General features: G+C 39.8%; 1 protein-coding gene across 1 annotated transcript in view; it reads right to left on the reverse strand.

The window, feature by feature from the left end:
* CNTN4 (contactin 4) overlaps positions 1-15,478 on the reverse strand; it is a 365,224-nt gene that overhangs the window by 271,261 nt on the left and 78,485 nt on the right. The window contains 1 exon segment of the mRNA XM_053598811.1: positions 13,555-13,650. Coding sequence (XP_053454786.1) covers positions 13,555-13,650 — 96 coding nt within the window.

Below are 15,478 nucleotides of genomic sequence, written 5' to 3' on the forward strand. Positions count from 1 at the left end.
TATGCCATGTCAGCCTCTTTTGACAACCTCCCACTCCTGACTGCTGTGCTGTTGTTTTCTGTAATACTCCTTGCCTTCTGCTTTCTCATTCTTCAGACTTAAGCTCCAGAAATACTTCTTCAAGGAAGCCTTCTCTGACTCCCCAGCCCACATCATTTCCTATTTAACACACTCACTGAACTCTGTTCCCCTTCTCCTCATCTCCAAGTCACAATCAAAACCACACATCTGATGATCTGAGTATCCTTTTACTGCCTAGCAGAACTGTTGGCCACCATTTCTTTTTGCATGTTCCTATATCTACTGCATCTACTACAAGTCCTGGTATCTGATAGGTTCTGCCAAAGTCTCATAGTTTCAGTTTTTAAAAGCAATCCATTCTCTTCCACCTTGAAATCCCAATTTACATACTCCATTGGAATCCAATCATAAATCTCATTCATCACAACCATTTCTACTAAAGTCAACCAGAGCTGTACATTTAGAAGAAGTGCTGGCCTGCAGACGTAGTAAACAAATTTGCAAGGTAGCAAGAAACACAGAGAAGGTGTACAAATGCTTTTCTTATATTTTGGTATTAATTTCGGAGAGATATCATACCTGCTTCATTTTGCAGTAAGTGGTGTAACTATAATAAAATCTTAAGTCCCCTGGCGAAGTGAAGGGATCCCCTTCTGGCCAAGGGGGCCTCCCCTTCTCACCTCAAAAAAACCCTTAACGCTGAGTTGCCGGCCACAAAGACAAGGGACACCTAGTTATGCTCTATCCCTTTTGGAGTTATTCTTTGTAATGATAACATACCAAATCATTAACAGGCCTAAGGCCCTGTAAAACAAAGGTTAAATCATACCTACAGGTCAACAATGAACTTAACAGATCACTTGGGTCTTGATATCTGTCCAGTCACTTGTCTCTGATTAACAGACTTAAAACACTATAAGTATTTAGACAGGGCTTCATTTCTTTAACCAATTACAAATTAAAAGAATCTTTAAAGCCATCTATAACCTGTAAGCTGCAGTTTTGAGGTGAGTTTTGGCTTTTCAGGCCAAACCAACATATGCCTTCCATATATGGGTTTAGCATTTTACATGTAATTCTTATCTCACTGAAATGTATAAAACCAAACTGTAACCCACCCTAGAGAAACCACTTGCTCTAGGCTTCTTGGGCGTGGCTCTGCGGGCCAGGGTCACACATATTTGGCTCATAATAAATCTCTTTAAATTATTTTACAGGATTTAGGTTCTTTTTCATTGACAGAGGAAACCATAGAAGGAAGAACTGTGATATTTAGCCACTTTAGTTTTAAAAATCCTATTTATCTTTTTAAAAGGCAAACCCTGGTTTGCATGAAATGGTAAGAACTAGGCTTAAAACACCTGCAATTGAAGTATCATGGCATTTCCAGGTGTTCCCCAGTGTATGTACTGATTTGAGGGAAGGAGAAAGTGTGTACATTCTGAATTACTTTGCAAAGTAGAGATTCTTTGGATATTTACGAAATGCTACATTATCAACTCCAGTTATCTTTCCAGCTGTGCCTGCCATATGGATCTATGAATTCCTGTGGAGTGTTGTTATAACACACCTCCTATCCAGGGGTTAGTTGTGACAGTGAAGATTGTGATAATGTGTTAACTTGCAACTAGCTGAAGTGAGGAAAAGAGGGTGTGTTACAGCTAGAGAAGGAAAGAGGAAAAGAGGGTGTGTTATAGCTAGAAAAGGAAAGAGCTTCCCTGGCTCAGTACAAAATGGCTGCCCATGGTTTTGTTATCAGCTAGTATGTAGCTGAGCTAGCATGAACATTCTCCCACTCAGCCTGAGTAAAAGGTTATACATTTCTTTTAGTTCGTAATGTAGGCAGAGGTAAGTTTCTCTGAACAACTATTACACGTCATTTGGAATTTTGTATTTTTTCTATATATCTACAAAAGTCAAAAACATTAGCTAGTGGGCGGCACCTGTGGCTCAAGGAGTAGGGCGCCGGTCCCATATGCCAGAGGTGGCAGGTTCAAACCTAGCCCTGGCCAAAATCAAAAAAAAAAAAAAAAAAAAAAAAAACATTAGCTAGTATGGTGGAATCCAATCAGCTTGATTTATTAAGTTTTTCATACATCCTGTTTGTCCTTGATGAATATACTGTCATGTAATTAATTAAATTATTTCTGTTAAAAAAATTTTTAGATTTGGCTCTGTGCTTTATAGCTCAGCGGCTAGGGTGCCAATCACATACACTGAAGCTACTGGGTTTGAATCCAGCCCATGCCTGCCAAACAACAATGACAAATACAACCAAAAAATGAAAATAGCCAGACGTTGTGGTGGGCTCCTTTAATCCCAGCTACTTGGAAGGCTGAGGCAAGAGAATCGCTTAAACCCAAGAGTTTGAGGTTGCTGTGAGCTGTGATGCCATGACACTGTACCGAGGGTGACAAAGTAAGACTGTCTCAAAAAAAAAATGTATAAAATTTTTTTAAAGTACAACACATATTTATTTTTTAAATTCCAGGGGATGTCCCAATGTTAGCAAATGGCTCTGTTTCTAATCATTTCCTTTTAAATCAGTATTTGACATTACACAGATTCAGAAGTTTTAATCCTACCCTTAAATAAAATGCAGCCATCTATTCTTCTGTGTGTGAAAGTCAACTTCACTTGCCCAAATATATAGTTTTCTCTGGTCTTCAGTTTGGCCTATTTCAGTTATTTTCTTCCTTAATGTCTAAAGACCAAACTGAGCAAGTTTAGAAAAAAATCAGAAAAATTATCAACTTATTTATGCTTCAGACTCACAGGGTCAGGATTCTTGACAGCAGTGGGTAATTATTCCATTTCTGAGTTTTCAGCTTCTAGGCTGCTAACCAGAGCCTAGTTCCAAATTTCCAGGGCTCAGTCAGCGTTTCCTCATTCAACGTGCTGCACCATTATCCTGCTTAATTCAACATAACATCACGATGCACTGACCTAACAAAATACCAGCTCACTGCTGAAAATGTACCCGAAGAACCGCTCATTTCATTTTCAGCTAAAAAGACGAGATTCATAGGATATATTTCCAGTAGGCATTAAAACAAGAATGATTCCCACATATCCTGCAGTTGACTGTCCACAGGACTATTTATGAAATGCTCAGCCAGGTTCACGTTGTTAAAAGATCAGTGTTGATTGCTTGTTCTCTTCCGGCTAGTACACCCTGCTAACATGCTACTGGATACGCAATGCATTTTCCTCACCTCCAGACTCTTCACATCCCAACAAGCACCTGTGTTCCAACACAGTATCATCCTTCACTGCTTTCCAGGCCAGGACAGCTCCAAAAGAGAAAGCTCTGCATGCAGTTGAGCTTTGTTGAATGATCACAGTTCGTAGATCACTTGGCTTTGTGGATCAAATCTTACTTTTCACAGTTATCATTTCCTTTTGGTACTAATGTGTTTGGTCCTTACTCCGACTGACCGCTGGGCCCACTTCTAAATCTGGAGATAATTGCTTTTTTTATTTTTAAAAAGAAAACAAAGACTTTCCCAACTTGAATTTACAACTGTGGAGCCACAAATACACTTATGTACTACCTTTCATTAAATTAAGTGCAGAGTAGAGTAACTGTCAGGAGAGAAGCTGGGTAATTGGGACCATCATTAATGAACTAAATATAATCCCTGGTTTCTGCCCAATGAAGTACATGGAAATATTTACATAAAAGCAAATGAGGAAAAGAAGAGACAGAAAAGAATTTCTTGAAATTTATTTCTGCTCTTTTTAAAAACTAAATGATACTGAACAAGATATTCAATTAACAGTATTTATTAAGTAGCTGAGGCTATTTCTAAGTGCCGTGGCCTGGGACTTGGTATAGCTGTAGAAACAGCTTTAAACATCTTTTTTCTTAGAACTAAAAGGAGAATCAAAGTGAAAGGTATATAGCTTTCACTCTTGGGGAATTCTTAGAAACCAAACCAGCAATTCTCTATACAGATTAATTTAAGAAATTGAGGGCTCAGCTATATAAGGTCTAGACTTATTCTATGACCAGGAAATGTTTGTTACTTATGGAAACTTACTTTTTTTACTCATAAGTGTATAGCTGTTGACATCTAGGCATTCAAAAGGCATAAAATTCAAGTTGTTTTTGAAAGATTTGACAGGAAAATTCAAAGGTAAAATGCATGTCAGTAGCATCACAGAATACACCTCACCAATTTTTGAGATAACTGACACAGAAACGGTCACCTCTCTTCTTGTCATGTCTGGTGGTGGAGAAGTGAGTCTCTCCTGTGGACGTGCCACGCCTTGATTCCTCCCTTTTGCTTCCTTTGCTGTTCTTGCTTTGAGCTAAATGCTCTCTCTCATGACTGAGAGAAACGGGGCCTGCCTTTGATGTGGTAAGGGCAAACCCTCCCAGTGGCCTATCTTCCTAAACATGAAACACTCCACCATGCCATTTGGGTCAGATCGTTTGTAGCAAGTAGTCCCTGATTGATGCAGCTCTTTTTTTTTTTTCCTGCTCAATGGGTGAAAGAGAAAGTTTAATGAACGCAGAAAAGCATCACCTTGCAAACTGTTTCACATTATTCTATGCTGATTCAACCACTAATGCGCTATAACCTCTTCTGATTGGCAAAGTGGGAAACAGAAAAAGGGAGGAATTGGGTAATTACTTTTCAGATAAAAGAGTTTGGGTTCCTATCTTTCAAAGGAACATTGTGGAGAGTCAAGAAGCACCAAATAAGACTGCTTCAAATATATTTTAAAACTCCTATGAGTGTGTAAGTGATTATATATTGGTTTTATAATAGTATTGAGTATATTGGATGCTTTTTAAAATCATTGTTGAGATACTTTATTAAGAAGAATGTGTTACAACTCCATCCAGGTAAACAGAAGATGTAAAGTTTCCTAGCAAGGAGGAGGGAAGAGGAGAGAGAAGGAAGGGGTAAGGGGTAGGGCGATGGGTGGGAGGAGAAAGGTCATTTGGTGGGATCTCGCCTAATGTGCACAATGCAAGGGTACATTTCAAAATACCTAAGAGTAAATTTTAAATGTCTTACCACAAAAAATAAGTGAGGCGATGGATATGTTAATCAGTTTGATTTAAGCATTACACCGTATACCAAATCACTACATTTTGCACCATAAATGTATACAGTTATGATTTTAATTAAAAATTAAATAAAAAATGAAAACAAGAGTATTTAAAAACTGATGTTTTAACAAGCTATCTAACCTACCATGAACTAAATGTTCGCCTTTCCTCAATGAATTGAGACAGATACCTATTTAGGGAAATACATCAATATCCTCTGCTAAGATGAAAATCAGAATGCATGTTCTGTAGAAATTATAAAGGGGATTTCACCCAAGTTTGACTGACTCCCAACATTCTTGAAGAATGATACAGGAACAGTATTTTAATGCCACTCCCAGCCTGTATTTTAAACATTATTTTCTAGGGTTCCAAGTCCAGATGACAAGAATCCATATTTCGCCTTATGATATAACCTTTTCTGAATCATTGATTTCCAATGAGGTCAGTCTTAATTTACTGGACATCTGTATGTGTTAAATTATTTGCAGGTGATAAGGCATTCCTCAGGGAAGTCACTTTTCAGGTGATGTGAAATGGGCATCAGAGGACCCACAGTTCAGTAGTGGCCACGTAACAAAGATTCAGGCTCCTGAGACCATTATTTATCATTAGTTATTTAAGTTGTTTAAAAAGTGGGATTACATTTGAGCACCCTTCCCTCATTCCGCGCATACACAGAATCAGATAACCGAAGTGAAAATCCAGGCCTTTCTTCGTTCTCATGTGCATGTCCAAACATGTTTTCCCAACCACCAGAAGAGTAGCTAGGGTACTAACATGGGCAATGGTGTTCTTATCGGTTTTTGTGTAATGAAGTGATTGGTAATCTTATATCCATTTAAAAATGTCACATTTTGCTTTTTAAATTTATTTATTTATTTTTTGAGACAGAGTCTCACTCTCACCATAGGTTTAGTGCTGTGGCATCACAGCTCACAGCAACCTCAAACTCTTGGGCTCAAGGGATCCTCTTGCCTCAGCCTCTCAAGTAGCTGGACTACAGAGGCCCTTTACCATGCCCAATAGTTTTAGCAGAGGTGGAGTCCAACTTTGCTCAGCTGGTCTCAAATTCCTGACTGAGCTCAGGCAATCCACCTGCCTCAGCCTTCCAGAGTGCTAGGATTATAGGAGTGAGCCACTATGCTAGGCCATTTTGCTTTTTAAAACAACCATATAGAATATGTGGCTTAAGATAACATTCTTTGTCTATTTTTAAAAAGACCCTTCAGCATGATTTCAGCAATATTTTAAAGGTCTTTCCTCCTCCCAGGCCTACTTTATGCTGCTTCCTCTAGGAAATTAGAACCTGGGCACCTTTTATACCCACTAAATATAAAATACAAATATAAAGAATGACACAGGAGTTGGCTTGTGAGAAGACTATTGGTAGAGTTATCATTTTTTAGTCTTTAAGAGCCATGTTCAAATGTTAGAAGAATGGCTAAATCAGCATTTTAATAAAGCCACCATGCCAGAGCATAACCAATTTATGTTAACAATAGATGGAAATTCCATTTAAATCTCTTGGGAGAAATATCTGAAAAATATTTGCCTACTTAAAAGTTGTTATGTGAATGTAAATCAAGAATCATATATCTCCAAAGACAAGCAGTTTTCTGATTTAGCTTTTATTTTAAGGTAAGCCAATGAAAATAATCAAAGCAAGCCTTATTAATAAAGTCAGGAATGATAGGAAGTTTTCATGGTGCAGATTGCTGCCACATTTGTTATAATGTTTCACCTTTATAACACATTTGAAAGGTTTACAGGACAGGGCGGCGCCTATGGCTCAGTCGGTAAGGCGCCGGCCCCATATACTGAGGGTGGCGGGTTCAAACCCGACCCCGGCCAAACTGCAACCAAAAAAAAAAAAAATAGCCAGGCGTTGTGGCCAGCGCCTGTAGTCCCAGCTACTTGGGAGGCTGAGGCAAGAGAATCGCTTAAGCCCAGGAGTTGGAGGTTGCTGTGAACTGTGTGAGGCCACGGCACTCTAGGCCATAAAGTGAGACTCTGTCTCTACAGAAAAAAAAAAAAAAAAAAAAGAAAGGTTTACAGGACAAATTCACTTTCCATTTGCTGGGTTTAATTCTGTGTGAAGAGTTGAGGGTTACGCTGAGAGCCAAGATATGGAGAAGGACAGAACCACAAAGGTCAATGAGAAAAAGTAGAGAGAACATAGGCTGGATGGAGAGGGGCTGCTTCCCCAGGAAAGTGGCCAGCTGTCCAGAGTGCAGGGTATCAAATCTAGGCCCTAGCCTGGCTGATGTGATTATCCAAGGGGGTCTGACAGGATGCGAGGGGCTCAGTGTCTGGACTTCCCGGCATCAGCAATACTTAGAATCCAAAGGTAATGTGTTATAGCCAGAGGTTTGGAGTGGAGTTAGAATGGGATCTAGTGCTTTTTTGGGTGAGAATTGAAGACAAGAGCTAAGTGTCTGAACTATGGTGAAATGGGTTGGTATTTGGAGCCAATAAAAAGGCAACTGAAAATCTAAGGTTACATAGAATTGGTAAATGTGGGAGCCAGTGTGGGGAAGAAGATGGGAAAAGGGATTAAGTGGGGAGTTAGGGAGAGCTGGCAGCTTGGCTAGAATGTGGATGTCTTGAAGATTATTCTGGGCATAGAGGATGCTAAACTTTTGTGCAGTAAGATTAGTCCTGGCTCAGTGATCTGTCAGCGTAGTTTGGACTAAGTAAGAAACTGGGTGAGTCTGACCCTGAAGGTGACATCATGAATGCTGAAAGCTGAGTAGCTGTGGGAAGATGGAGAAGTCAAATGAGGAAACAGGGCTCCGGGAGTTACATAACTGGCCCAAGAGCACAGAGTAAGTTAACAGGAGAGCCAGGACTGGAACACGGGTGTCCTACTTTCACACTTTCACCCCTGTCCTACGTAAATACAGTATGGTCCGGCTGAAATAACTATACACCAAGAAGGCATGATTATAATCCGTATGGGCATGTTCAAATTAAATTAAATTTTTGGAACCCCGGAGAGGTTTGCAAATAGAGAGGCTTTGCTGGGGTAAGACTTACTTGATTTTGTAATGCAAGGACAAAAGTTTTCCACCCTGGTTGCATAATAAAATACCTGATGGGGCTTTCAAAAGTATAAATGATGCCAGAAGATCCCAGTTCTCAAGAAACTCAGATTTAATTGACCTGGGGTAGAGCCCAAAGAACCACTGGCACAGAGAGTATTACACATTTTCTCCGTTCTCTACTTTCTGCAATAAAGGACACAATCTAGGCAACAGTAACTCTTGTTCCTGCACTGATTAGCATGTGCCCTCAAATAATCTCTTTGCTTTGATTTTCTTATCTATCAAACACATGTTTTTACCTCCTGTGGGATTATTGTGAGGATCAAAAGATAACATAATGTAAACCAACGCTTTATAAACACCGTAAAGAACTCTACAGATGTTCTGTTACAAGGTCCCTGGGTCTGGTGCCCTGTGAATGGGATCCAACTTTAATAGGAATGTATTCTGTGCAAAAGCATCTAATGATGAAAATTTTAGCTAGTGTCTCTAAAATCCATAATAATGAAAATAATTGCAGAATCAGATTCAGGTGGATTTCTTATCTTTTTTTTTTTTGATACTCTCAGAAGCCACACTTTCACTAATAATATTGCAGGAAGAGCTGGTTGAATGTAAAATGCTATTTCTAAATATGAATACCAAAGAAAAGCTGATCTTTTCTTAGTTGTTCATTTCCCCATGTGTAACTACAAAAATATATGAAGTTAAGGGTAAAGCCTGAGGAGATTAGATTTTAATTCAAATTCTTTCAAATATAAATTTGTCATAGGGCATGCTCAAACTTTCTGCTTGGGTGATATAGAAATGAAAGCACCCCATTACTGAAGGCCTGGACCTGGGCTAGTTTTGTAAATAATTGGAGGTAATCAAAGTGGACTGAATCTTAAATCTGGTGCTGCCTCAGAGTCAATTAGAGGTTTTAAAAGACAAAACAAAACAAAAACAATGCTGGGGACCCCACTCCAGATTTATGGAATCAGAGTGTCTTTGAGAAAAGGTTGTGCACGTATGGATTTAACAAGTTGCCCTGGTGATTCATAAAATGCCTGCCCACTACTGGCCAGGGGTGGGGTGCGTGTGTGAACCAAAGATACAGCTCAGGGCTTCTCAAACTTCCATGTGCAGAGGATCACTTGGAGATACTACTAAAATGAAAGTCCTGGGCGGAGCCTGTGGCTCAAGGAGTAGGGCGCCGGTCCCATATGCTGGAGGTGGTGGGTTCAAACCCAGCCCCGGCCAAAAAAAAAACAAATGCAAGTCCTGATTTAGTAGGCCTGAGATGGGGTCTGACATTCTTCCTTTTAATTGAATTTCCAGGTGAGGCTGACGTTGCTGGTCCAGGGACCGCCCTGTAAGTAACAAAGATCTTAGAGACTCATAGAAAAGTAAGGAATGAACAAAAACCTCCTTGAAGAATGGTTGTTGAGGATTTAATAGCCTACCAATTTTAGTATATTAAAAGGAAGAATATCAAAGTTCCTGTTTTATTCCTATTTAATGAGAGTTTGGTTAAAGGTCATGAATTCCTGGTGGCAAATGACCCTGGAGTTGGCAGAAAGCAAAATGAATACCCTGGACCTCAGTAATGTCTGTTTCTATCAGGAAGGATGACCAGACTGCATCAGAGTCATTTCTATTTTGGGGTTGTTATTTTTAACATCGAATGGTAAAATCTATGCAGCAACATCACATCTGAATTCTTCTATATATATATAAGTGAATTCTTGGTGTTTTATATAGATATATGATATATAAACACCAAGAAATGACAAAGACGCTACAAATAGTGAGGGGAAGAGTGCAGGAAATACCAGCTGGCTGAAATGCTTTTCAAAACAGATTAATTGCTGCTCATTCTGTTACCCTAAGAAGGTCTGACACTGCACAGCTTTTGAAATAGGACATACAGCATCCCTTACAATGGATTTCATGGCATTACTCAGTACCCCACTGATATAATAAAGGCTGACTCATTTCCTTTCCTCTGCATGATCTGTTACAATTGAAACTGGGATACCATATGCTGGGTCTAAAATGCTCAGTATGTGCAGTAGCTCACGGTGACTCTGCCAGCGCTATGGTGATGCTCAGCCTGGAAAAGCAGCGAGAGAATCACTGCTGTACGGTTTGCATTGGAGGCTTTTGAGTAATTGGGGAGATTTCACCAGAAAACCGTTGTCTCTAACGCCCCAAACTGATGGATGTCTGAGGTGCTTCTCTTACAACCTTGAAGATCTTCTTTGTTGTTTTCTCGAAAATTTCCTCGTCGTGCCTGTCTTGCTCACAGTGTTACTGTGCACACGGTTTCTAATGGGGCCCATCATAAGAATATTTATTTCCTTGTCTTTCACCATCAAGATTGTCAGGAATGTCAGCACAGCTCCAGGAACTGGATTTCAGAGCTGCTGACTGCTGCCAGCAGAGACAGGCACATTTTGGTGGATATCAACGGAAATTTTTAATATGTTTCTCTGTGGGAAGGGGAAGAGAGTCAGGTGCTTCATTGTGTAGCAGTGCAGAGTCAATTCATGTGCCCACTCCCCTAAAGATATCATTATCCCAGGGAGTACCACTACTTTCTCTTAATGTACCTACAAGATTAATCTTTAGAGCTGCTGCCATGTTATGAAGCTTAATGCTGTGAACATAGCCTGCAGAAGAAATGAACAAAATCTTCCGTTTTTATTTTGATCAGATTTCATGTTAGTCTGAGGGAACATCACCTGAATCCAAAAATGTGTCTACAGTTAAGTGGTTTCCTCATGTAAAAGACAGTCCTTCAATGATGCAAATTTACTTGATAAATAAGCTGTTTGGCCTTTATTGAGTAATAATTATATGATGATGGGACTAAAAAGGATCTGAGAGATTTCTTTTAATCTCTTCACTTTATAGGTCAGTGTAGGGAGGCACAAAGAGTCTGAAGACATTTACCCAATATCAAATAATGATTTGATTATTGTGCTAAGACATTTACATTCTACATTTACTAAGTTTCACATATACCCTTGTAAGATGCACCGCAGATGTAATCCCACCAATCCTCCTCCCTCTGCCCAATGAAAATATGTCAAACGGTCTATGAAACTAGTGTATGGTGCCCCATGATCACATTAACGTACACAGCTATGATTTAATAAAAAATAAATAAAAAACAAATAATGATTTGAAATAGAACTCATACCTTGGACTTCAATTTAGTGCTTCTGATACTAACTTGAAGGGAACATGAAGTCCTAAAGAATAATCCCATTTTCCATACACAACCCCCTGAAATCAAACCTAGATTTTCTGCCAGTGTTCAAAAACCAGAAGCCCTAACAATTCCATGTCCTTAATCCAGACATGGAAAGTACCTGCCTCTTGCACTCTGCCTTTATTTTGCAGTATACTTGAAGTGCAAGCCTTTTAGCTATTCTGCTAATTGTGATTTTCTGCTGGAAATGTTGGCTGGCGCATTCAATGAGAAAGAAAAAGTCACAACTTCTGAATAGAGGACAACAATATAAAAGGGGTTTTCAAAGTCTACATTTTAAAAGTGTGCACTTTTAATCATAGATAAAGCCAAATAGAAAATCAAAGCAAAAACAAGGAGAGTAGATTAAACATTAAACTTCAGCCTGAATTTCCAAGAGTAGACTTTGTCAATCTTGTCATCACAGACCCTAGAGAGATCCTAACTAATGTTGCTACTTATTAAACCTCCACACGGCTGAACTCTTATGGGCTCTTGTATTTGCCCTTTAGTCACCATTGGTCCTTTTAGCAGACACTGCAAGTTGCCCACACATCAGCTCTCCAGGTTCACCCCTATTATTTCCAGGACATGATGCACCTGCACAAAATACTTGATTTCTCAGTCTCCTTACCCACTGGGGGTGATCAATGAAATGTAGGCAAAGTTCTCACACAAAGCAGACTTTCCATAATAAAGATAAATTGAAACGGTGAAAACCTTTTGCCTTTTGTCCTTGTTTCTTCCCATCTCTTCCTGTTTGGAATGCAAACTTCATTCCTCAGCCATACCACACGCTAAGGACTTCAAAAAGGACAGGAGAAAGGGCATGAGACCTGGGAGACATCTTTGAGAAGCTGTGCTAGCTTTAGACTGCATACCTTTGAGAATCTTACATGTGAGAAATATGAACTCTCATCTATTTAAGCCAGTGTTTTCTGGATAGTCAGTTATTTGCAATCAAATGGAGTCTAAGTGATCAGCTGTTTACGAGTTTCCATTAAGTGATCTTGGGTCCCATGGTCAAGAAACTTTAGACCTCAGTCTGATCCTATAATAATTGTGATTAATAAGAAATATATATATGGTCTCTTGTTTCTGGTTCAGATCTCCTAAAACCCCTATAATTTCCTGAGTGATGTGGGTGAGAGAAGCATCTTTTTTTATTTATAGTAGGCCCCTTTCAGTCATACTTGAGTTTATGCTAATCAAACCTAAGTTGGCAAATAGGTGCTAACGAAAATTTTAGCTCCCAATTCTCCTCCTGTGCCCCCAATCCCTGACATCTGGGGAGAAGGGAGGGGTTAGAAATTGAGTGCAATTACCAATGGCCAATGAATGGAACCTCCATAAAAACCCTAAACCACAGGGTTTGGCCAGCTTCTGGGCTGATGAGCTTATCCCTGTGCTGGGAGGGTCTGCAGGCAAAGGAACCCCTGTGTTCAGAACCCTTGCAGACCTCGCCCTGGAGTAGGCTTTATCTGGCTGTTTACATGTATTCTTTATAATAAGCTGGTATAGTAAGTGAACTGTTTTCTCTGAGTTCTGGTAGCCATTCTAATAAATTATGGAGCCTGCAGAGGGAATTGTGTGAGCCTCCAGTTTATGCGCAGTTGGTAAGAAGTACAGGACGCCAAGGGCTAGTGATCAGCATCTGAAGTGGGCGAGGTCTTGTGGGACTGAGCCTGTACCCTGAAGGTCTGTTAGTGTTAATGGAATTCAATCTCTGGACAGCCAGGTGGTGTTCAGAGGGTTGGAAAATTGGTTGTTGGTGTGGAAAAAACCCATAGAGTTGGTATCAGAAGTGGAGTAGAAACAGTTCACAGATCATTCCCACACCGACAATGATAGAAAATGAAGCAGGACCATCTTTTTCAATCCAGCCAGGTTGTAAGTAGTACTGGTTGCTATGTTGCTTTACCAAGCAACGGGATTCTGATTTTGATTGACTCCAGGTGTCTTTCCCCTTGTGCCAGGGAGACAGTAGTGCGTTGGAACATCTGCGCAATCTGATATTTTCCTATGCTCATTTTAAGAGGCATTCACAGTGGTTCTTCTCCTACACGGAGGGACTCTGAGAACCCCTAAATGATACTGTCCACTCAGCTGGTGTCAAGAGGGAGCATGTTCAGGAGGAAAAACAGCAATCAGTAAAGAACTCATGTTAGCCCATGTACAGGTACCTCCAGAATGAGGTGGCGGTCCGCACAGGAGTACCATTCCCTGACCTCGACGGACAGACACAGTGCTTCTTGTTCTTGTTTTAAAGTTTTCAAGATCTGTTGGGAGAAATAAAGTAAAATGTAATTAAACTATAAAGTCCTATAATACCTTGGGAGAGTATCACTATTTCAAAAGAGAAGAGTTCCGCTGCTGCAATCAGCCTTGGTGGCACCTATACCAGGGAAATTCAGTTTAGCTTTCTTTCACATGAAACTGCTTCATGCTCCTTGATCTATAGCTGTTTTGTCCACTGAAAGAGCCACTTGCCACATGTGCCTATTTAGATTTAAAATAATTAACATATTGACAAAAAATTTTTTCCTTGGGGCCATGGTGTTTTCTTAGGTGAAGATAGGTCAAGAGACCCGTGAGTTACATATGCTTCATAAGGCCTCAGGCTCAAAACAAGAGTAAGTCAAATTCAACTCACATGCAGTTAAAGTGTTAAATATAATTTATAATTCAGTTCCTCGGACATACTAGTCACATCCCAAGTGTTCAATAGCCGCACTAAGTCAGTGCTCACCACATTGGACAGCACAGATAGAGAACAGTCCAGAAAATTCTATTGGATAGGGCAGGTGTAATAGAAGAAACTGAAGTTTAAAGCCTCTCTATAATTAAATATCATTATCAGGAAGAAAATCCACATTTTCTGATAATTCTGTTCACTTTACAAACCATTCTATTATCTGAAATTATATTTTTCTCTCCATGTATACCCAGCATATGACTTCTCTCTCCTTTTGTTTTGAGACAGAGTCTCACTGTGTCACCCTAGCTAGAGTGCCGTGGAGTCCCAGCTCACAGCAACCTCAGACTCTTGGGCTTAAGTGATTCTCTTGCCTCAGCCTCCCAAGTAGCTGTGACTACAGGTGCCCACCACAACACCCAGCTATTTTTTTGTTGTAGTTGTCATTGTTGTTTAGCAGGCCCGGCTGGGTTTGAACCTGCCAACCTCAGTGTATGTGGCCAGTGCCCTAACCATTTATCTATGGGTGCTGAGCCATGTCTCTTTCTACACACATACACCACTATATATTAGTAGGCATGTGTATATACGGGCACATTGTTTTAATGTTCTTATGTATTTTTAAGTTAGAAGGTATTGTTCATGGTTCTTTTTGGAAGGAAGTTTTATTCACTTACGGAGGTCAAGTCTGGTGAGAGAGATAAGACATTTATAAACCCAAAGATCATAGTTTGAGTCAGTAAGTAAGCAGTTGCAAATAAAAACGAGTTAATATAAGAAATATATCTAATAAAGTGAGACATATTATTGTTCAAAAAATATTTTTCCTCCTACCCTCCCAAATGTAAATCCTCTCACTAAGGCGAGTGTTAAGTGCCATTTCACTTTTTGTTGTTTGCAGTATTTCATTTAATAAACATTTATCAGATTTGGGGGCTATTCCAATTCAAGTGTGTCATGCAGGGTTGCAAAGCCATTTGGCTGAGCACACTGGAGCACAGTAACCTTTACAGACAACTCCTCCATGCTGGCCATTTTGGGGTTTGATGATGATTATCTCATATGATCTCAACAATCAGCAAGTCTGCAGTTATAGATGGGAAGGTTTCTGCACTCAGGCATAGCTTTAAAGAGAGCTCAGAATCATAAAAAATTATATATACACATGTCTTAATTACCAGATTCTTCTGGAATTAGAAAATTTTAAGTTTATACATCATTGTCTTCATCACTTATGTACTTGTCAAAATTCCAGTAAGTACCATTTGATTGTCAGCTCAGGAGGCAAGCAGTGTGAGAACACAGCTTCTGCCCTGTAAGGACTCAAGAGTTTAGCAGGCAGGTCTGACACGTAACACCTAATCACAGCAACCCAGAGACTGCTGGCGTGGAGGTGTGAGAAGGACACATGA

This window comes from Nycticebus coucang, chromosome 8, assembly GCF_027406575.1.
Source record: "Nycticebus coucang isolate mNycCou1 chromosome 8, mNycCou1.pri, whole genome shotgun sequence".
NCBI lineage: Eukaryota > Metazoa > Chordata > Mammalia > Primates > Lorisidae > Nycticebus > Nycticebus coucang.